The 24,239-nt window shown below is 32.6% G+C and overlaps 2 protein-coding genes and 1 long non-coding RNA gene across 3 annotated transcripts; 1 reads left to right on the top strand and 2 right to left on the bottom strand.

Annotated features, from left to right (window-relative positions):
* Positions 1-11,061: 11,061 nt before the first annotated feature.
* On the bottom strand, positions 11,062-12,033 carry LOC131654641 (F-box protein PP2-B11-like). The gene is made up of 2 exons (XM_058924651.1): positions 11,522-12,033; positions 11,062-11,434 (listed from the first exon to the last, which is right to left on the bottom strand). Exons 1-2 carry the CDS (start codon positions 11,983-11,985, stop codon positions 11,062-11,064), a joined length of 837 nt encoding a protein of 278 aa, XP_058780634.1. The 5' UTR covers positions 11,986-12,033.
* An 8,920-nt stretch (positions 12,034-20,953) lies between these two features.
* LOC131617111 (uncharacterized) lies at positions 20,954-21,589 on the top strand. Its single transcript, XR_009288430.1, has 2 exons — positions 20,954-21,042; positions 21,248-21,589. It is a non-coding gene; the product is annotated as an uncharacterized LOC131617111 (long non-coding RNA).
* Positions 21,590-22,650: 1,061 nt separating this feature from the next.
* On the bottom strand, positions 22,651-24,101 carry LOC131654624 (uncharacterized). The gene is made up of 4 exons (XM_058924650.1): positions 23,877-24,101; positions 23,293-23,798; positions 22,854-23,193; positions 22,651-22,770 (listed from the first exon to the last, which is right to left on the bottom strand). Exons 1-4 carry the CDS (start codon positions 24,099-24,101, stop codon positions 22,651-22,653), a joined length of 1,191 nt encoding a protein of 396 aa, XP_058780633.1.
* Positions 24,102-24,239: the final 138 nt, after the last annotated feature.

Here is a 24,239-nt window from a genome sequence, read left to right as displayed (position 1 = left end):
GATCTTCCATCCCTATTTGGATCAGTTTGTGGTGGTATTTATCGATGACATTCTAATATATTCTAAGAGTGAAGAAGAACATGCAGAGCATCTGAGAGTGGTATTAGAACTACTGAAGGAAAAGAAACTTTATGCGAAACTGTCAAAGTGTGAGTTCTGGCTAAGTGAAGTAAGCTTTCTTGGGCATGTAATTTCTAAAGATGGTATTGCCGTTGACCCAACGAAAGTAGAAGCAGTGTCTCAATGGGAAGCTCCGAAGTCAGTTTCCGAAATCCGTAGTTTCCTTGGTCTTGCGGGCTACTATAGAAAGTTCATTGAAGGTTTCTCGAAGTTAGCGTTACCGTTAACTAAGTTGACTAGGAAGGGTCAAGCATTCATCTGGGATTCGAAATGTGAAGAAGGATTTCAAGAGTTGAAAAGGAGATTGACTAGTGCACCAATCTTGATTTTGCCGAACCCGGCGGAATCTTTTGTTGTTTATTGTGATGCTTCGTTGTCAGGATTAGGAGGTGTACTGATGCAGAATCAACAGGTAGTCGCTTATGCGTCGAGACAACTCAAGGTGCATGAGAGAAACTATCCGACTCATGACTTAGAGTTGGCAGCAGTGGTATTTGTGTTGAAGTTGTGGAGGCATTACCTATATGGTTCAAGATTTGAAGTGTTTAGTGACCACAAGAGCCTGAAGTATCTATTTGATCAAAAAGAGCTGAATATGAGGCAAAGGAGATGGTTAGAGTTCCTCAAGGATTATGATTTTGGGCTGAATTACCATCCGGGTAAAGCAAACGTGGTTGCCGATGCTTTGAGTAGGAAGTCCTTGCACATGTCTATGCTTATGGCGAGAGAATGGGATTTAATTGAACAATTCCGAGATTTGAGTTTAGTATGCGAAGACACTCTTGTCAGTGTTAAGTTGGGCATGCTGAAGTTGACTAGTGGCATTCTGGAAGAGATTCGAGAGGGTCAGAAAGTTGATGTAGAGTTAGTGGATAAATTGACTCTAATTAACCAAGGCAAGGGAGGTGAATTCAGAATCGACGAGAATGGTATTATAAGGTTTGGTAATCGTGTCTGTGTTCCTAATGTTTCTGAATTGAGGAAGAGTATTCTCGAAGAAGGACATCGTAGTGGATTGAGTATACATCCTGGTGCGACCAAGATGTATCATGATTTGAAGAAGCTGTTTTGGTGGCCTGGAATGAAGAAAGAAATAGCTGAATTCGTCTATGCTTGTTTAACTTGTCAGAAGTCGAAGGTTGAGCATCAGAAACCATATGGAGCTATGCAACCGTTATTTATTCCGGAATGGAAGTGGGATAGTATATCTATGGATTTTGTTTCTGGATTGCCGAGAACGGTGAAGAACTATGAAGCCATTTGGGTCATAGTGGATAGGTTGACTAAGTCTGCTCACTTTATACCAATGAGAATGGATTACTCAATGGAGAAGCTGGCTCAATTGTACATTGAGAAGATAGTGAGTTTACATGGTATTCCTTCGAGTATCGTGTCAGATAGAGATCCAAGGTTTACATCCAAATTCTGGGAAGGTTTGCAGAAGGCTTTGGGTACTAAGCTGAGATTGAGTTCTGCTTATCATCCGCAGACGGACGGACAGACAGAAAGAACTATTCAATCGCTAGAGGACTTATTGCGTGCTTGTGTGTTGGAAAAGAGTGGTACTTGGGATAGTTATCTACCCTTGATCGAATTTACCTACAATAATAGTTTTCACTCGAGCATTGGTATGGCTCCGTTTGAAGCTTTGTATGGTCGGAGATGTAGAACGCCTTTATGTTGGTATGAATCTGGCGAAAGTGCGGTGATTGGACCAGAGATTGTTCAAGAAACGACAGAAAAGATTAAGATGATTCAGGAGAAGATGAAGGCTTCTCAGAGTCGTCAGAAGAGTTATCATGACAAGAGACGGAGAACTCTTGAGTTTCAAGAAGGAGATCACGTGTTTATGAGAGTTACACCTATGACTGGTATCGGACGAGCCCTAAAGTCAAGGAAATTAACTCCGCGTTTCATTGGTCCGTTTCAGATTTCAGAAAGAGTGGGAGAGGTGGCGTATCGCATTGCGTTACCACCGACACTTGCGAATCTGCATGATGTATTCCATGTGTCGCAGTTGAGGAAATACATTGCTGATCCGTCACATGTTATCCAAGTGGATGATGTACAGGTAAAGGATAATCTGACAGTTGAAGCTTTGCCTACGAGGATTGAAGATCGGAAGGTGAAACAATTGCGTGGCAAGGAGATAGCGTTGGTCAGAGTAGCTTGGGGAGGACCAGCCGGTGGAAATGTTACATGGGAATTGGAGAGCCAGATGAAGGACTCCTACCCAGAACTCTTTGCCTAAGGTATGTTTTCGAGGACGAAAACTTTTCTAGTGGGGGAGAGTTGTAACACCCCATAAAATTCTTTATTTAATTTAATTAATTTTTTATTAAATATTAGAATGAAGTGGAATTATTTGGGAATAGGGATGAAATAAGGCTAATGGGCCAGTGTTGCAAGTAGCAGTTGGGGGGTGTATCAGTTGCAAAGCCCTTTTCTAAAATAAAGTTATATTTTCATAAAAATAGAAAAGAGGAGTATTTTTGTGGAAAAAGAACCAAAAAGGGAGCAGAGGAGATTGAACGTGAAATTGGGAGAAGAGCAAGTGCGAAGAGGAAGAGAATTCAAGAATTCGACATCGAGGTAAGGGGGGATTCTTCTCATTAACCTCTATTATGGGATGTATGAATGATTCGATGGAATTTGTATGTTAGGATTTCGAATTGGATTATATGTCGGGTTGGGGTTTTGGGGTTTATAGAACTTTGATTCAATTTAGGTTGTGAATGATGATTGGTGATGAACAATGATGTTAAACCTGATTAGAAGTATGTGTAAACGTGCATTTTATGTCGTATGTGTGATTTATTCTGCTGAAATTCGTACTGGTATGATTTGAGAGTATTTGGGAGGCATAGAATGCTGTTTTCTGCAGGTTGGGATTTCTGAAATCACCGGTTCGCGCCGCGTGCACAGGGTGGCGCCGCGAACAGGTGGACTGAATGGTAAGATGTTTTGATACGCACAGGTCGCGCCGCGTACCTGTGTTGGCGCCGCGAAGGCGTAACTTTTTCTCGCGTCGCGCCGCGTGCAGGGGTTGGCGCCGCGAAGGCGTAAATTTTCCCCGTTTCGCGCCGCGTGTGGATGTTGGCGCCGCGTGCTGTGCTGTTTGGATTTTTTTGTTAAAGTTTAACGGTGTATAACTTTTTAACTGTTAGTCTGTTTGATGTGCCGTTTCGAACATAGTGAGACTAATTCAGTGATATATGCAATAAAATAGTGTTTGAGTTGTGACTCGAATTTAATTTAAACACTTGATTTAATTGGTTGTGGTGGTTTATATTGTTATTGCATTGGTTGATGATTATGATTGTTCAGTTGTTTGGTGTTGATGATTAGCATGCGGTATGTGATGCATGCATTTCATAATCATGTTGTGGGCTGTATCCCTTATGGTGGTGGGACAGCGGTAGCTAATTCCCATTGTGTGGAATTGGTGAGAGAAGTAGCCGAATCTTTATGGTGGTGGATCGGTGAGATGGGTTATCCCATGTTTGGTACCACATGCATTTAGTTGCATTGCATTAGGTTGTTGTGTATAATTGTAACATGAATGGAAGTTGTCCAATGTTATGATTTGTGTGTATTTTGGTATGTGTGTTGTTATATTATCCGAATATAATTGATTTGGGTGAATAATGTATGGATGAAGTTGTATTGTTTATATACCTATAACATTTGTTAATGCGAATGAAACTCACCCTTACTGTTGTTATTTTTCAGATTGAGGAGTAGCTTGTGTACTTGGTGAGGATTAGCTCGTCAAGTAGTTCGTTAGAGTCGGTTGGGTCAGTGTCATGCTCTGGTCGTGTAACACCGGGAACGTTATTTTAGGATTGGCTGATAAACTTCTGTTTTGTTTATGGTTTATGGTTGAATTATGAGTCTTCGACTCCAGATGTTTGATTATTCAGTTGTTAAGAATATTCCGCTGTGTTAACATGCTACCTGAATAATTTTTGGTTTATCGTTCCTTTATGGCATGACATGAATATTGTTTATTATGTTGGCGTTGTAATACTCTTCTTCATGTTTTACTCTGATTTTAATGTTAATTTCCGCGGGGTTTAGAAGGGTGTTACATTTAGCATTATAAATAACAGGAGGAACAACATGATAATTCTTAGGTTGAGCAGCATGATATTTTCTAGGTTGTGTCACATGCTTCTTAGTGTGTGTTATGTGAAAGCTTTTGGCATGTGATGTGAGCCTAATATCATGAGAGTGGTCGTACTTGAACTGATCATACAATGGTTTGTATGTGATTTTCATATCATCCATGGGTTCAAGTTTGTATGGGGTTTCACCCTCATAGCCAATGCCAACTCTTTTGTTTCCAGAGACAGCATATATCATAGAAGCAAGATGACTTCTGCCAATGCTTCTTGATAAGAACTTTCTAAAGCTTAAGTCATATTCTTTCAGAATATGATTCAGGCTAGGAATGGACTTCTATGAATCAGAAGAAGATCCAATATTTTTGGATAATTTTAAAACTTTTTCCTTCAGTTCAGAATTTTCCACTTCTAGCTTCTTAGTTTCAGAATCAAATAGCTTTTTCAGCTTTTTGTATTTGATACTAAGATGAGCCTTGAGTTCCAGAAGTTCTGTTAAACTGGAAACTAGCTCTTCTCTAGATAGTTCAGAAAATACCTCTTCAGAATCTGATTCTGATGCAGATTCTAATCCATCATCAATTGTGGCCATCAGTGTGATGTTTGCCTGCTCGCCTTCATAGTCTGATTCTGATTCTGATGAATCTGAATCATCCCACGTTGCCATAATACCTTTCTTCTTATGAAACTTCTTCTTGGGATTCTCCTTCTGAAGTTTTGGACATTCATTCTTGAAGTGTCCAGGCTCATTGCACTCGTAACAAACGACCTTCTTCTTGTCAGATCTTCTGCTTCCAGAAGATTCTCCTCTTTCAGGATTCTTTGAACTTCTGAAGTTCTTGAACTTCCTTTGCTTGCTCTTCTAGAGTTGGTTTACCCTTTTGGAGATCATGGACAGTTCATCTTCTTCTTCTGATTCTGATTCTTCAGAATCTTCTTGTTCAGCCTGAAAAGCGTTAGTGCATTTTTTATAATTTGATTTCAATGCAATAGACTTACCTTTCTTCTGAGGTTCATTTGCATCCAGCTCTATCTCATGGCTTCTTAAAGCATTGATCAGCTCTTCCAAAGAGACTTCATTCAGATCCTTAGCTATCTTGAATGCAGTCACCATTGGACCCCATCTTCTGGGAAAGCTTCTGATGATTTTCTTTACATGATCAACCTTGGTGTATCCCTTATCAAGGACTCTCAATTCATCAGTTAACGTTTGAAAACTTGAGAACATCTTCTCAATGTTTTCATCATCCTCCATCTTGAAGGCTTCATATTTCTGGATCAAGGCAAGAGCTTTTGTCTCTTTGACTTGGGCATTTCCCTCATGAGTCATTTTTAGTGACTCATATATATCATAGGCAGTTTCCCTGTTAGATATCTTCTCATATTCAGCATGAGAGATAGCATTCAGCAAAACAGTCCTACATTTGTGATGAATTTTGAATTTCTTCTTTTGATCATCACTCATTTCTTGTCTTGGGAGCTTTACGCCATTAGCTTTAACTGGATGTTTGTAACCATCCACCAGAAGATCCCATAAGTCACCATCTAAACCAAGAAAGTAACTTTCCAGTTTATCTTTCCAATATTCAAAGTTTTCACCATCGAATACTGGTGGTCTAGTGTATCCATTGTTTCCATTGTTATGCTCAGCAGAGCCTGATGTAGATGCAGCAGGTATAGCAGTTTCACCAGCCATCTTGATTTAAGCGTTTTCCTCTTCCTGAATCTTTTCTAAACACGGTTAAGTGCTTGCACCTTAGAACCGACGCTCTGATACCAATTGAAGGATAGAAAAACACTTAGGGGGGGGGGTTGAATAAGTGTACTTTAAAAACTCTTAAGATAAAAACAAATTGCACAATGATTTTTATCCTAGTTCGTTGTTAACGAAACTACTCCAGTCCACCCCCTTAGAGTGATTTACCTCACCTAAGGATTTAATCCACTAATCACACTTGATTACAATGGTTTTCCACTTAGAAACACTCTAAGTCTTCTAGAATATACTGATCACAACCTGATCACTCTAGGAACTCAATGCTTAGATACCTTCTAAGACTTGCTAGAGAATCCGATCACAACTCGATCTTCTCTAGTCCTTTACAAATAAATGTAAACAAATTCTTATAAGAGTTTTACAATGCTTCTTAAAAGCTATAATCACAACTGTGATATTTCACTTAAAGTTTAAGCTTAATCTCACTAAGATATTACAACAGTAATGAAGTGAGGTTGAAGATGAAGTTTTGAGAGCTTTTCAATTCAGCAGCGTTAAGAGTAGTATGTGAATTCGTAACCTTGCTTCTGATCCAAACTTCACTATTTATATGCGTTTGAGAAGATGACCGTTGGGAGCATTTAATGTGTTGCGTGATCCGTAGAGCATTGCATTTAATGTTTTACTCTTTTGTTAACTACCTCGAGCCTTGCTTTTCCTGATTTTACTGACTTTGCCTTTAATAGCTTCTAACGTTCCTTTTGTCAGTCAGCGTAGCCAGCCATCTTGTACTTGCTTCTGATCTGATCTTTGTAGATACAACGTTTGAATATATCAGAGTCAAACAGCTTGGGTGCAGAGCATCTTCTTGTCTTCTGACCTTGAAGTGCTTCTTAGCATGATACCATAAGAACTTTAGTGCTTCTGCTTCTGATCTCAAGTTCTTCTGATGCTTCAGTAGACCATGTTCTGATTCTGCTTGACCATCTTCTGATGTCTTGCGAAAGCATGTTCTGAATGTTGCATACTGAACCTTCTGAGTCAGTGCTTCTTGTGCTGATTTGTGCATACTCTATATATATTTCCTGAAATGGAAAATGCATAGGATTAGAGTACCACATTATCTTATACAAAATCCATATACATTGTTATCATCAAAACTAAGAATATTGATCAGAACAAATCTTGTTCTTCTACCTGAAATGCGTTAGAACATTTTTTATAATTAGATTTTAACGCAATAGACTTACCTTTCTTCTGAGGTTCATTAGCATCTAGCTCAATTTTATGACTCCTCAGAGCACTGATCAGTTCTTCAAGAGAGACTTCATTCAGATTCTTGGCACTTTTGAAAGCAGTCACCATTGGACCCCATCTTCTTGGAAAGCTTCTGATGATCTTCTTGACATGATCAGCCTTGGTGTATCCCTTGTAAAGAACCTTTAATCCAGCAGTCAGAGTTTGAAATCTTGAGAACATTGTTTCAATGTTTTCATCATCCTCCATTTTGAAGGCTTCATATTTCTGGATCAAGGCGAGAGCTTTTGTCTCCTTGACTTGGGCGTTTCCTTCATGAGTCATTTTCAATGATTCATATATATCATAGGCAATTTCTTTGTTTGGTATCTTCTCATATTCAGCATGAGAAATAGCATTCAGCAGAATAGTTCTACACTTGTGATGATTTTTGAATTGCTTCTTTTGATCATCACCCATTTCTTGTCTTGTGAGTTTTACATCAATAGCTTTCACTGGATATTTGTAACCATCCACCAGAAGATCCCATAAGTCACCATCTAATCCAAGAAAGTAACTTTCGAGTCTATCTTTCCAATATTTAAAGTTTTCACCATCGAATACTGGTGGTCTAGTGTAGCCATTGTTTCCATTTCCATTATGTTGCTCAGTAGAGCCAGATGTAGATGTAGGTGGTGGAGTTTCAACCATCTTGACTTAGCGTTTTTCTCTTCCTGAATCTTTTCTAAACACGGTTAAGTGCTTGCACCTTAGAGTCGGCGCTTTGATACCAATTGAAGGATAGAAAAACACTTAGAAAGGGGGGGTTTGAATAAGTGTACTTTAAAAACTCTTAAGATAAAAACAATTGCACAATAATTTTTATCCTCGTTTGTTGTTAACGAAACTACTTCAGTCCACCCCCTTAGAGTGATTTACCTCACCTGAGGATTTAATCCACTAATCAACCTTGATTACAATGGTTTTCCACTTAGATACCTTCTAAGTCTTCTAGAGTATTCTGATCACAACTTGATCACTCTAGGAACACAATGCTTAGATACCCTCTAAGACTTCTAGAGAATCCGATCACAACTTGATCTACTATAGTTCTTTACAAATGAATATAAACAAATTCTTATAAGAGTTATACAATGCTTCTTAAAAAGATATAATCACAACTGTGATATTTCTCTTAAGTTTAAGCTTAATCTCACTAAGATATTACAACAGTAATGAAGTGAGGTTGAAGATGAAGTTTGAGAGCTTTTGGATTTGGCAGTGTTTCTGTATGTTTGTGTAGTGTGTTGTATTCAACTTCTCATCAGAACTTATATTTATAGGCGTTTGAGAAAATGACCGTTGGGAGCATTTAATGTGTCGCGTGATCTGTACAGCATTGCATTTAATGTTTCACTCTTTTGTTAACTAACTCGAGCCTTGCTTTTCCTGCTTTTACTGACTTTGCCTTTAATAGCTTCTAACGTTCCTTTTGTCAGTCAACGTAGCCTTCCATCTTGTACTTGCTTCTGATATGATCTTTGTAGATACAACGTTTGAATTAATCAGAGTCAAACAGCTTGGTGCAGAGCATCTTCTTGTCTTCTGACCTTGAAGTGCTTCTAGCGTGATACCATAAGAACTTCAGTGCTTCTGCTGCTGATCTCAAGTTCTTTTGATGCTTCCATTGACCATGTTCTGATTCTTTTTGACCATCTTCTAATGTCTTGCGAGAGCATGTTCTGATGTTGCATACTGAACCTTCTGAGACAGTGCTTCTTGCGCTGAATTGTGCAAACTCTTCATATATTTCCTGAAATGGAAAATGCATAGGATTAGAGTACCACATTGTCTTATACAAAATTCATATACATTGTTATCGTCAAAATTAAGAATATTGATCAGAATAAATCTTGTTCTAACATAAAATTCACAAAATTAGTCGAAGTACCGACGCGAGAGAAAAGAGTATTTGCTGAAACAATGTATGTGTGAAGAACATCATGTTACATATTTCTATGTTATTTGTTCAATGCAAAGTTATACATAAAAGTTCTTTGTTTATACAGTTGCTTTATTTCATTTCAAAGTCATTTATTTATTGCAATTTACATTAGGAAATTGTATGTTTCTGCAAACTAGAAAGATTATTGAACATGAATCAAATTACTAAAACACTATTTGACAATGTCCTAGGATCAATCTAGTCGATCCTGCGAGTAACCAGATTGTATAAACACTTTAGAGGACTAGCGGTTGTTTGTCAGAAATCACTGGTAAACAACGGGTAATTGTCACGTAATTAAGACTACCCACAAGTTGTCGATACAATAAGGGATTTGGCAAAGGATCACCATCATCACGATGGTATTAAACATTAACCTCAAGGGGAGTATCGATCAGATTTTCCAATTAGAGACCAGTCGTAGAAATCAAATCTGGGGATAGTTATGTTGATGGAAAAAGATGAGCTTTGAAGTAGATTGAATCTCAAAACCAAAAAAATAATAGAGTTCTCCAAGATCTTTCATATGAAATTAGGCATGTAATTGTTGTTTAAGTCTCTTGATGGAAGCATGATTAAAACAAGTAATAATAACATTATCAACATATAGAAGAAGTAAGACCATCCCATAAATGTGTTATGAATAAATAGAGAGGAATCATACTAACTCTTGTCGCACCGCGAAAAATATAGAGTCGCCATCAAACTTTATTTATTTCAAAGAAAAGGAAAAATATTGAGAAAACCCCTAAAAGTAAAAAAATGGCCATCACAACTAAATTCGGGTTCGGAGTCGATTTTGCAAGGGGAGGTATTGGCACCCTTCACACATGTTATACTCAACGGGAAACATTTTGATTATTTTGCGTGTAAGAGTGTTATTATCTAAATGTTACTTGCGGTTATTGATTATGGTTTAAGTAAAAGGGGGAAAATAAGTTATTAGTTAATGTGATCGCCAAGATTTCAAAATCTGGTGCCTACGTATTCCCGTAATGCAATGAGAAAATTCGAGTCTCGTAGTTCGTGGGTAGAAAAATAGTATTGGTTGGTCGCTTTTATTGAACGGTGTTACGTTCGCGTTCTAGTAGTTAAATGGTGTTGCTATACTCACGCGTGGGAGGTTTAAGCATTGCTTGTATTGCGGTAAAATGGAAATGTCCTTTATGAATTTTTTGTGAATACTCTAAGAAAAAAAGAAGGTTCAATTGGTTATGATTGATTTTAAGAGGGAGACAAGCATCAAATCATAAGCTAAGTACGACCGGTAGTAGGAAGCTAAAGGGACAAGTGCGTCTAGACTACTCGGGAGGCTAAAAAGACAAGTACGCCCAAACCTATTGTTTTTCACACTTGGAGCACCGAATTAAACTCATTTATTCCACCATTGCAAAGTCCAAACCTAATATTTCTTAGCTCATGGATAAAATTTGGAAACAACGAATCAATTTTCTCCCATCACAAAGAATCAACTACATGGTAGGTACAATAACACTTTGGCGGGAGGAAGCATTCAATTTTTCATAATTTTTCTTGTATAATATTCAATCATTTTGGCATGCATGCATTTTGATAAAATTCAAACTAAAAAAACATTTTCTTGGCCCTATAAATGCGTACGTTCTAGATATCCATTACCTTTTAGAAGCATTTCTTTCAACCATTTATGTATTTATTGTGTTGTATAAAATAATCATAATTAAAAAAAAAAGTAAAAAATATATATTTTAAAACAAAAATTTAAAGAATAGCTAGACGAATATTACGCTAAATTAAACCCTGAGATTGTTTCATAAATGATTGAGGCAAATAAATAAACAATAGTGGTAACAATAATACGCTAAATTTGTGAATGGTTTTTAATTCATGGGCCTAACTTCTATTCCTTCGAGATAGAGACGCCTAGAGAAATTAAGACCTATAATCCTCAAAACATGCAGATATACATTGTCATATGTTTTGCTTAAATTGAAGAACTTCCCCATCTTTGTTTCAAGCCACCCATCGCTTCTCACACTAGGACGTTGCCATTCCATATTTTTATCCCCCGACACATTATAGCCAACTTGAACACTAACTAAAAACGACACACGTGATTGCTCAACTACCCAAACACCACACTTCTTGAACACAACGTAAACCTCATACCAAGTATTTGGGGACAAAGAATACATGTTAATCTCACCATGAATTTGAAGCTTACACACATTAAGCTTAGCTACTTCTAGGAACCTGTACAAAATTTGCAAAGATTACAATGTATGAAATGAGATCAGGTTAAAAATAAATAACAAAATAAAAATAAAGAGAAAAGTTAACCTAGAACCAGGTAGGGTATATGTCCATTCAACGTATTCTTGAGGAAAAGACCAAAAACTGTTGAGATATGCGGCCGAAAGCATGAAAATCCTTTTGGCATTCTTTCTCACCAATTGAAAGCTCTGAATTTCAAAGGATTCCATCTTTAAAAAATAATAATTTGCATAAAAATAAATAGTGAATAATAGAAATACCTTTAGGCGATGATGAATGATAGTAGGGCCATCACATAGAAACATATAGAGAGCCTTTTTTGTACGGATGTTGGCGGGGGTAAGAGCATGTTTGATGACATGGTCCATAAATCCTGTATCAGACTGGAGAAATTTATTCCAGACCGTGTCGGAGTCGGCTGCAGAACGGAAAGTTTTCGAAACGAGGGAGAGTCGGCACGCGTCGATTGGTGTAGTATGAGAGATTATGGAGGCAATGCACGCTTCTGGTAATATTTGAAACTCTGCCATTACAAAGCTCCACCGGTTCTTGCTAGGGTTCCTCTAACGGCGTCACAACTCAATAGCGACTTTGCTATATAGCTACTGCAGAAACTCCAAAAGCCAAACAGAATGAGATATGGGCGAGCGCTTTAATCACGGAGGGGTAATTAGAAATAAAATAATGAGGAAGATATTGAATCAAGAGAGATAAATGCTAATATTAAAAAGGAAACGGTTTGACTGGAGTATTAATTGGAGAGAATAATGGAAAAATGCTTGCTATTATGCTCTACTCGTTTTTATGAGATGAAAATATTAAATAACCAACTCGATCGCATCTTTTATTCTATATTAAATGATTTTTTAATTTATTTAAATTTATTAGTATTTAAGTGATGTTATTTTAGTGACTATACATTTATAAATATTATTGAATACTAGTTTTATAATGTGTAAGTTCATATATATTAAGCATTTTTTTTCTATACATTATGGGATATTTATGACCAGATTCTTTTAGATATTTGACCATTCTAATTTTCTATTTTTTAATGCATTATGATATATTTTGTGTATGAGTTTTTGTATGATTAATATTGCATGTGCTTTTGAGCTTTTGTTTGTTATGTTTTTATTTTTTATAAAAGAAATATGCAAAATATATGCGTTTTCTAAAAATAAATAAAAAGAGAAATATTAGGGCCATATTTTGATAAAAAGTATTAAAAATTTCTTAAAACTCGATGACCGCGGATCTTCGTGAGAATTGGGGCATCTGTAGGGATGGGGGTAGAGGCAAATATTCTTCCGTGGTGGACATTGGGGATGGGGAAAATTAAGGGCTGGGCGAGGAGCGGAGCATAATTGGGGACGGGGATAGGAAAAAATTGGGGGATGGGCGGGGAGTGGAGAAGCATCCTCCGCACATTCCCCGCCCGTTGAAATCCCTAACGTAAACAATGTTTTTATGTTATTTTTATTTTTTTGATATATTTTTCTCTAAAACTAATGGGATACACGTGCGTCTGCATGGATACTGGTGTGGACTATGGAATTGTCTCATAAAAAAATATTTAAATATTAATAAAAAAAGAAAAAAGACAAACTTAAAATGGAAAATAACAAAATAATAAGAAAAATAAATAAATGATAAAATTGCCTAATAAAAATAGTTTATTATTTTTAAAAAGAAATTAAAAAGGTTTTAATATTTTCTTTCGTATACAAAATTCAGTTTTGATATTTTTGTCGTAAATAAAAAATTCAGTATACAAAATCACTTCATTCTGTTTTAGTATTTAACAAACATGTAGTGTATATATATATATATATATATATATATATATATATATATATATATATATATATATATATATATATATATATATATATATATATATATATATATATATATATATATAATATTTAAATTATAGTCAAGTATAATATATTAGTTATAGGTAAAGTATATATTATTTTAAGAGGAGCTATTAATCTTCGAGATGGCATTTAGGTAGGGGTGTTCGCAGTGTGGTTTGATCGGTTTTGACGAAAAAAATCATCTGAATCGCAAGATAAAAAATCGTGTGGTTTAGTTTGATTCGGTTGACTTTTAAAAAAAATTCGAACCAAACGAAACCAAACTAATGCGGTTTGGTTCGGTACGGTTGGTTCGATTTTTTACAAATATTTTATTGAGCCATACATATACATATAGATGACAACATAACTTCGTATTTAGACATTCATACACTATCAAATAACAACAAAACTCGTCATATTTTGACAACAACTTTCTATTTAATATGTAAAAATTAAATTAGACAAAAGTGGAATAATAAACATAAAATAATAGTATAAAACAATATAAAAATTATTAGAATGAAACAAAAAATATAAGAGACGAGAGATTAGTGAAGGTGAAAAAGAAAAAACAAAAGAGTTGAGAGATTAGAGAAGAATATGTGCGATAAAAACGAAAGTGAAATATGGAACATTTGTATAAAAATGAGAAGTGAAAAGGAAAGAATATAAGAGAGTAGAGATTATAGAAAAATAGGGAAGATGTATGTGGCAAAGAAGGTGTGATAATGCTATTAGAGATTTGAGAAGATCGAAACTAAAATCATATGTGTAAGGATGAGAAAATTGTTCGTAATCATAAGGCTAATGTGTAATAGATTTAAGTTTGGATTGGATGTGAGTTAAGTAAAAGTTAGGTTGTAACATAATGCGGTTTGATTCGGTTTGGTTCGGTTTACAAAATATAAACCGCAAACCGAACCGAACCGCGCGGTTTTGTTAAAAGATGACCCAAACTAATCTGAACCAAATACGATTTTTTGCGGTTTCGATTTGGTTTGGTTTGCGATTTTTTATTGGTTTGGTTTGATTTTGAACACCCCTACATTTAGGCGTGGGAATAGGCCGGCCTACAAGGCTTTATAGGCTTTTTAATAGCCTAGGCCTTGCCTATTTTATTAAATAGGCTTTTAAAAAAGCCCAAGCCTAGTCTTTATATCAAATAGACCTGACCTTAAGTAGGCTAGACTATAGGCCCCTGTAAGCTGCAGGGGCGGAGCTATAGCTCAGCGAGCCCGGGCACGCGCCCGGACTCAACCCCTCCTTTCGTTGTATACTCCCCACCTAATCGTTGATTTTTTAGTAAACACTATGGGCAAAATTAGTAATTTTTAGACAAAATTAAGGACAAAATTAATAAAAACAGGGTGTAAAATATTTGGACAAAATTAAGGGAAGAATTTGTAGACAAAATTAAGGGTAAAATTAGTAGAAACATGTTGTAAAATTAGTAAAAACAAGGTATAAATTTGTTGCCCGGGCTCCCTAAAATTTCTGGCTCCGCCACTGAAGCCTTGAGATCACTGTCAAAAGTCCCATATCGGATAATATATAGCCTAAACATGTGCTTATAAATGAGGACAATCTTCACCCTACTAGTCGGTTTTGTAGAGTGAGTTAGGCTCAACCACCAGAGCCTCGTTTAAGATCCAGTGGACCATCTATTATAGTTTCCACTATCGGGCCACCCACCATTTATTTCCACGTTCCAGTTGTCTAGTCCTAAGCGTGAGGGGTGCTTATAAGTGAGAGCAATCCTCACCCTAACAAACCAAAACAAATTTCAATTTCAACTAACACAAAACTTATCAAACACTAACACAAATTCAAGCAATCCCAACCATCCATTAACACAAATATCACGCGGATTTTAAGGGTGTTCAAAATTGAACCGATTCAATTAAAAACTTCAAACCAAATCAAATCAAACTGTATCGTTTGGTTCGGTTTGCGATTAGTATTTTGCAAACTGAATTAAACCAAACCAAACCGCATCATGTAACAAATTTTTACTACCTATTATGTATTTCTTTAATTCTTTAAAGAAATCAACAAATAATGTGTGTATATTTATCATATTTTTTGTATGATATTTATTTTAATTTACATATTACCAAAAAAAATAAAATAATACTTGATAATTTCTCAAATATAATGAAGAGAAATTAAAATAATTCTATAAAGAGAATTCAAGAAAGTATTAGAAAAATTCAACAAGTAGAAAGAAAGAGGGATAAATTGACGCTTCGACAATTCAAAAGATGCATAGTTATGAAAGCGAGGAGGAAAAAACTCAATAAAAAATATTGGTGTGTTTTGGAATGAAACAAGTCATTTTCTTATATAATAAAGTTAACTAGTCAAAATTTCTAATCTAACCAATGTGGAATTAGGAGATTTTTTCAACGAACACACAAACACACTTATATACCATATAAGAAAATATGGGTCTCTTGAAATTTCTTTCCTACCCCATGCCCTTCTTCCGCCACCTACCTACTTTTATCCAAAAAGTTGTCTTTTTGCTAACCTTCCATAACTTTGGGACTCATTATTTACATCCCAACGAGTTGTTCTCCTCATTTTCTCTTGAAACCTAACAACTCTTTCCTCTACAACCGAAGAAACACGATATCTTCTTAAAATCCCAAATATCATTTACAAGACAACCATACTTTTGCATCTTTCAATGTATGTCTCCTTGCCTACTCTACTGTACTTAAATCCCAAATATGAGTAACAAACCTCGGACCCGGAGCCGGTATCGCTGGTGGTGACACCGCCAAGGTGTTGTATGGATTAGTGGTGTTCGTGGTTCAAGAACTGCACTGAACTGAACCAAATTAGTGATTCAATTCAATTTTTAAAAACCACTTTAATAAAAAATCAATTAGCTGTTAAAGCAGTTTCAATTCAATTTTGAATTGGTTTTGAACCAGATTGTATCTATAAACTGGTTTACAATTAATTTCTAGTTATAAACTGGTTTAAAACCAGTTTATATTTAAAAGTCAAATTTATTTTTTAAATTGTTTTTTTTTCAAATTTATCTCCCTCTCTTTTTTATCTTCATATATATATATATATATATATATATATATATATATATATATATATATATATATATATATATATATATATATATATATATATATATATATATATATATATATATATATATATATATATATATATCCAACTACCAAGTGATATGTCCAACTATACATTGTTTTTTCTTTTTTAACTAAATAATCAAAATTTATTATGGGTTCAAAAGGTAACCATTCTTTGTAGTAACCTTCAATTTTATTTCATATTTTAATATAAATTATTGATAAAATTTATACTTCATAATTGAATATTTAAATGTATATTATACACATAACTTATTTATTATTAAATTTATATGATAAAATATATCATATTATTATTTGTAAATTTATTTATATTTATTTTATAGAAAAATATATTATTAAATTTTATTTTATTATAATATAATTTTTTAGCTATAATACAATTATTTTAATTAAATTATCATGATTATATATTTAAAAATAAATAAATTAATACATTTAAAAGACTTTTTTAACAAAATGACTAGGATTAATCTAAACTAACATAATATTTATAAGGTTTTAGTAATTTTCTTAATTATATTGATTTTTTCTACAAAATAAAAGAATCCTAAGAATGTTAAAAAAAGGTGAAAATAATATTTGAATGCGTCAAATTTTCACTTAAATAATTTATTTACTTTTAATATTTTCTATGATATATAATTAAATGAAAGAATTTTTTTAATACATCGTGTTTCTCATTAATAGAGGGTCGATTTTAAAGTTAGAACAGGACCTCCAAATTATTGGGGACGGCTCTGATTGTCAGATGTTTCTTATGATGAAATTTAGTGAAATAAAGAAATTAGAAATGATCTTCAACTAGTATATAAATTTCAACTAGTATATAAATTATATGTAAAAAAATTTACTATTACCGTTAATATTTTCTTTTTATCTTATCTACCGCATGGTATTTGTATGTTAATTATAAGATGCAAATGGAACTTAAGTGTTTTTCTCATTGGTTTTAGTCCGTGTAGTGATTCTTTTGTTTTTCCAAAATTACTCAAATTTTTTGTATTTCTAAAAATTTGATTTTTTCAAAAAACTCAATTTTTCATTTTTTTTTCAAAAAATTTAATTTTTTGTATTTCGGAAAAAATTGATTTTTTCGCATTTTCAAAAAACTCAATTTTTCGTGTTTTAGAAAACTCGATTTTTTTGTATTTACGAAAAACACGATTTTTCATTTTTTTCGAAAACACTAATTTTTTCATATTTCCGAAAAACTCGATTTTTTGTCAAAAAAATTCGATTATTCGTATTTATGAAAAATTTGATTATTTATTTTTTTTGAAAAACTCATTTTTTTTATATTTTCAAAAAACTATTTTTTTAAAATATTTAAATGGATTTAAAGTTTTAAGTAAATATAATTTATTGAATCATAAAAATATTACCTATAGTGAATATATTTATACGGAATTTTTTTTATTTATTAGGAAAAAAATATTTTTAGATTTTTAAAATTTTTTTGGAAAAAATTATTTTTAGATTATTTTAGTTTTCAGGAAAATAAATATTTTTTAATTTTCTAGGAAAAAAGTTATTTTTAGATTTTTTGTGCTAAATTATTATTTTTGGTTTTAAGAAAAAAAGAAATATTTTCGAACCAGTTTATAAAACGAAACTTGTTCTAAACCAGTTTTAAACTGAAATTGAATTGTTTAAATTAAATGGTTCAGTTCATTAACCATTTAAGTGGTTCAGTTTTTTAATGGTGCAAAACAATTCAGTTCTAGTATACAATTCAGTTAACCATATTTTTGAACACCCCTAGTATGGATGAGACAAGTGGCATAATGCTTGTGACCACCACACTTGTCCATGTCACACTTTATCCTCTTTTGTCCTTTCGTTGAGTTAATGATATTAAATATTTATAAAAGCTTTCAATGTGAGTAAATCTTTCTACGTGAAACTATATCTCATGCATTTATTAGCTTTTACTCACGTCAAATATTTTGTCATTTTAGAACATACTCTTTGTAATTCATCTTCATAAATTATAACACAATTATCATGTCATATAGGGGTTTTTGCAGTGCGGTTTTGACGGTTTTGATGCTATAAATCATCTGAACTGCAAGAGAAAAAGCGCAGTTCAGTTTGATTCAATTGACTTTAAAAATAAAATCAAACCAAACTAATGCGGTTTGGGTTGATTTGGTTGGTTCGATTTTTTACAAACAAAATTATTTAACCATACATAAACTTATAGAGGAAAATTAAATTTAGTGTTTAATCGTTCATACGTTACCATAATTTTTTTTTTTATAATTTAATACATAAAATTACATCTTACAATTTAATTTTGAATTTAATAAATATCATACAAAAAATACGATAAAATATATTTTGTTAAAATACTATTTATAAATGAATAATATTTTATTTTTTGATGATATGTAATTTAAAATAAATTTACACATAATACTTGTTGATTTCTCTACAGAAATAAAGAAATATAAAAAAATATATATTGGTTAATAAGATTTTGTAACATAATGCGATTTGGTTCGGTTTATAAAATATAAATCGCAAATTGAACCGAACCGCGCGGTTCTGTTTGAAAATGGTTCAAACACATCCGAACCAAATGTAATTTTTTATGGTTTTGATTTAGTTTGATTTGATTTTGCAGCTTTTTATTGAGCCAGTTTGGTTTGGATACCTGATATTATGGGTCTGTTTGGTAAAAATAACGGTTGACTGATAAGCTAGCTGATAGCTTATAGCTTATGACTGATGGCTGATGACTGATGACTTATAGCTTATACCGGATGGTTGAGACTGATAGCTTATAAGCTAATTGAAGTGTTTGGTAAAATTAGCGGTTCAATTAACTTATAAATGTAAAATGACATAAAAGATATTTAATATATATTTATTTTATTTTAAATTAAAATAAATTATAAGGGTTAAAAATGGATTTTAATTAAAATAATAAGGATAAAAAAGGAAGAAAAACTGATAAGCTATAAGACATAAGCTAAAACGCTATTTGAAATAGCGTCTGGAAAATAAGCTATAAGCTAGTAAAATAAGCTATAAGCTCGTGATGAAAAGACCGTTACCAAACGGGTCTAAATTATCATATGAGCTTATAAGACATAAGACATAAGCTATAAGCTCAAAAATATGACTTACCAAACAAACAGAGTTGGATATTTGGTTCCTTGAGCTGCAATAGATGATATAATAAAAGTTAAAATTTGACTCATTCAAATAAGTTTAGTGACAGTCTAAAAAAGTGAGTAAATGACTTTAACTGTTTGTTTTTAATAGGAAAGACACAGTTCGATCAATCGTAATTGCTGAAGATTAAATTAAATTGCTTGCCAAAATTTATTAATTTTTGAATATCTACTTCTACTTAATCTAAATGTAAAAAAGTCATGATGACAACCCTAGCCACATGTCTTCTTAGTAATAATTCTCGCCATATGGCATTTGCCAAAAATTCTAAATACAAATTCTAATTATACAAATAACTAATAGCATAATAATAATAATAATAATAATAATAATAATAATAATAATAATAATAATAATAATAATAATAATAATAATAATAATAATATTCAACCACTACTATTATTAATAATAATACTACCACAACTTAATAATATTGTATTAATAATATAATATAATAATAAAAATAATAAATAATAATTTAATATTTAGCTAATCATAATAATAAAATAAAATAATAATAATATAATATCTAACACTCACTATTAAAATAATATGATTTATGTAAATCATAATTATTTATTTATTATTGCAATCCTATTAAATTTAATATTAATTTCAATAAAAATAGAAAGTAAAGAAAATTTACTAAAAAAAATACCTTTAATAGCTTATAAGGAATAAAATACTATAATAACATTTAAAATATAAAAAAAACGTTATTTTAGTTTAAGTATATATATATATATATATATATATATATATATATATATATATATATATATATATATATATATATATATATATATATATATATATATATATATATATATATATATAAAATTTTTATAATGTAAAAAGTAACGGACTAAAAATCACTATTATCTTAATAATCATTAATCAAAAACTCATAATACGTAATTAATTAAACATTTCTCCCAATACTAAAAAAAGTTTCTCTCTTTTCCCAATTAAAAATAATAATTATTTTAAATTTAAATTAATAATTTATGTTTAGATAATGCATAATAATAATAATAAATTAAAAGAATATAGTTCTGGAATATAAAAATTCTAGGGTTAATAATTCTTGTGGTCCCTGTAATATTGAAAGAGTCTGGTTTTAGTCCCTGTAATATTAAAAGTTTAGATTACATCCTTGTAACATAATATTATTTACTTTTAATCCCTCATTAAACATTTTCTCATTTAAATTTGCTGATTTGGCATGATGATGTGGTATTACTTATTGTTTTAATAACAAGTGGAAAATTATATTTAATTTTTTTATTTGTGACCAATCTTTCTTTAACGATATACAATATATCTCTTTTTTCTTCATTTGTTGAGAATATCAAAATCCCTAAATTGAAGAACTAGTTCCGCGACAGCTGAGTACCATTTGCTGGTAAAATCGTGGCTTTTTCATCATTATTTCTTCTTTCACTTTGTTTTCTACTCCCTTCAATCTCATTTTCGTTATTGTTTATACCAGATTTCGTCTTTATTAGGTTTCTCCTTTGGATATAGATTTGTTTCTCTTTCAATTTATCAAATTCCTTTTGATCTTAAATTTTGCTAAATTTCATGTATGATTTGTTTTGTATATGCAGAAAAATGAGGCTTGTGGTTTGTTTATTTGGGAAGAGAAATTACTCATTGTTAATGAAAGAAAATCAACTCACGATGATTGCAACGTGTGAAGTGAAGAAGCCTATTTTGAAGAAATTTGGGACTAAATTTGGAAAAGAATATATGGGTCAAAGAAGATTAACAAAATAAAGAAGTTGACAAGTGAAAGTAATTTGGGAATGATTTTGGAAAAAAAGAAATGGGTCAGAGATTGAACAAATTTGGGATTATTTTTAGTGTAGTTTACAAGCCAATGTAACTTGTTTCAATCCAATGTAACTTGTTACTTATTCAATGAATATTATGAATTCTTTTCAATCCAATTTAAGTTGTTGACACTGCTTATGCTTATTCCTTCATTCCTAATGTTGACACTGCTTATGCTTATTCCTTCATTCCTAATGTTGACACTGCTTATGCTTATTCCTTCATTCCCAATGTATATGCAGTGATACAATGATTAATACTGTAACTGATGTATAAAAATGAAGGCAACAATGTGTAAAAATTCTGCAATGTGAGTATAAAAATTCTGCAACTAATGTGTAAAAATTCTGCATTGTATGCATAAAATTATGCAATGTGAGTGTAAAAATTCTGCAATAGTGTAAAAATTCTGCAACTAATGTGTAGAAATTCTGCATTGTATGCATAAAAATTCTGCAATGTGAGTGTAAAAATTCTGCAATAGTGTAAAAATTCTGCAATGTGAGTGTAAAAATTCTGCAACTAATGCATAAAAATTCTGCATTGTATGCATAAAAATTCTGCAACTAATGCATAAAAATTCTGCATTGTATGCATAAAAATTCTGCAATGTGAGTGTAAAAATTCTGCAATAGTGTAAAAATTCTGCAACTAATGTGTAAAAATTCAGCAACTAATGTATGTGAAAATGATTTATATTGGATTTGTTATGCAGTGTTACTAGAAGATACTTGTTTTCATTACAATTCTAATTTTTAAGACTTGTTGTCAGAGACTAATAAGACTTATACCAAAACATTTATATATTGATACTAATTTATAACATAACTTTTCAAGAAGTATATGTTGGTCTTATTATTTTTCCATTACAATTCCAAATATAATTACTACAGTTCCAAAAAAAAGTGCCATTTCCATAATATATTCAATTCTAAAATATAGAGCAAATATCCATGTCTAAAATACATAACAACAATTCTAGTTCTTATTCCAATTCTAAAACAATTCAAAACAAATGAGCATTAATTCCAACAATTCCAAAACATAAAGTAATCTCTAATCTCTAAATTTCATCAACTATATGAGCAGCAGTCGATTCTGTTTCTGTTATAATTTCTCCTCTACTTTCAGCAGCTAAGTGGGCAGCCATAAATTCATTTTCAGCTGCAATTTCTTCTTAAATATCAGTAACAACTTCTTCTTCAATTACAGCAGTAACGTGAGCAACTACAGGTTCAGTTTCAGCAACAGTTTCACCTTCCATGTCAGATTTTTGTTGTTTATTTGTTGGCTTTCTCTGTATAAACAAAATGTATAATATTTATTAGTTTTCAATAAATCCATATATTGAACATTGAAATACATAACAAACAATTTTACCTTTCGTTTCAAAGCATCTTGGTTATTTTTGGCACTTTTACACTTTCTTGAATTGTGACCAAATTTATCACAGTTGGTGCACCTATAAGCAACACCGGGCCTCCTCATCCTTGCACCACCCTCATCATGTTCTCTAAATCTTAGTTTCTTAGGCCTACCGGGACCTTTCTTATAGGATGGTGGTAGCATTTCGTCAGCCTCAACATTAGGCCACATATCCATACCATTTATAGGGCTTACACTAAAGCTATAACAAAGCTTATAAGCCTCCCTCTTATAGTAGTTATCTACATAAGATTCTGGTGATTTTTTCTCGTAACTCATTGCAGCCACAGCATGCCTACAAGGAATTCCAACTAGGTCTCAAAAACAACAAGTACATGTCTTTTTGGCAAGATCAACAATGAATTGATGTCCATTGTAAGCGTGGTTGATTTGCCAACATTGCTCTCCACTCCAAGTTGGAACCCATTGACCACTTAAAAGAACTTCATGGTCCAACCTCTTCCTAGGGATAGGCATCACATTGTGTTGCCACTTATCAAGCTTAGAGACACTAATTGCCATCTTGTTCATTAAATAGTTTTTAATCCACTCACACATTGTTAGAATTGGCTTATCCCTAGCAACTAATATTGTGCTATTAAATGATTCACTTATATTATTCATTAAGACATCACATTTTGGATAAAAGCTAAATGCATGCTTACACCATCCTCTAGTAGGCACACCCATCAACCACTCCCAAGCTTTTTGGTCCAGCTGCTTCAATTCACTCATTTTCTTTTCCCAAGCTTTATAATATGTTGCCTTTGCTGCCCCCATCATAAGGTCTCTAATTAAGGTTCCTCCACCAAACTTCTTCTTAAAGTTTGCATATAGGTGTCTAAGACATACCCTATGCTCAATTTTGTCAAACATCTCCTCAACCACGGGAATTAGTCCCTATATATAATAAATAATTGGCTTAGAATATCATTACATTTATACAAACAATAAACAAAAAATGATATGAGTTTTTACCTTTTGTTGATCTGAAATGAAAACATATCTTCTATCTTGGCCAATGTCTTCAAGTAGTAATTGGAGAAACCATCTCCACGAATCTTTTGTTTCTGTTTCAACAACTCCAAAAGCTAATGGAAAGTATTGATCATTAGGGTCCCTTCCTACTGCAACTAAAAGTTGTCCCCCATACTTTGTCTTAAGGTGACAACCATCCACCCCTATAAAAGGCCTACATGCCATTGAGAACCCTTTTTTACATCCATCGAAACAAAAGTAAAATTTTCCAAACCGAGGTTGGAGGGTAGGGCTTGGTCTCTCCACATTTATCTTACAGGTATTCCCAATACTAACTCTCCTGAGCTCAGCAGCATAGCTCCA

The sequence above is a fragment of the Vicia villosa genome, linkage group LG1 (genome assembly GCF_029867415.1).
Source record: "Vicia villosa cultivar HV-30 ecotype Madison, WI linkage group LG1, Vvil1.0, whole genome shotgun sequence".
Lineage (NCBI taxonomy): Eukaryota > Viridiplantae > Streptophyta > Magnoliopsida > Fabales > Fabaceae > Vicia > Vicia villosa.
Note: the sequence above shows the minus strand (reverse complement) of the source record. Positions and strands in the feature narration are given on the sequence as shown.

Excerpts from the sequence above, each read along its gene's own strand:
- LOC131654624 (XM_058924650.1), bottom strand. The coding sequence starts at position 24,101 with ATGGCATGTAGGCCTTTTATAGGGGTGGATGGTTGTCACCTTAAGACA. Across the intron at positions 23,799-23,876 it reads TCATTTCAGATCAACAAAAG|GGACTAATTCCCGTGGTTGA; the intron begins GTAAAAACTCAT and ends TATTATATATAG. Across the intron at positions 22,771-22,853 it reads AAGATGCTTTGAAACGAAAG|AGAAAGCCAACAAATAAACA; the intron begins GTAAAATTGTTT and ends TTGTTTATACAG.
- LOC131654641 (XM_058924651.1), bottom strand. The coding sequence starts at position 11,985 with ATGGCAGAGTTTCAAATATTACCAGAAGCGTGCATTGCCTCCATAATC. Across the intron at positions 11,435-11,521 it reads TATACCCTACCTGGTTCTAG|GTTCCTAGAAGTAGCTAAGC; the intron begins GTTAACTTTTCT and ends AATTTTGTACAG.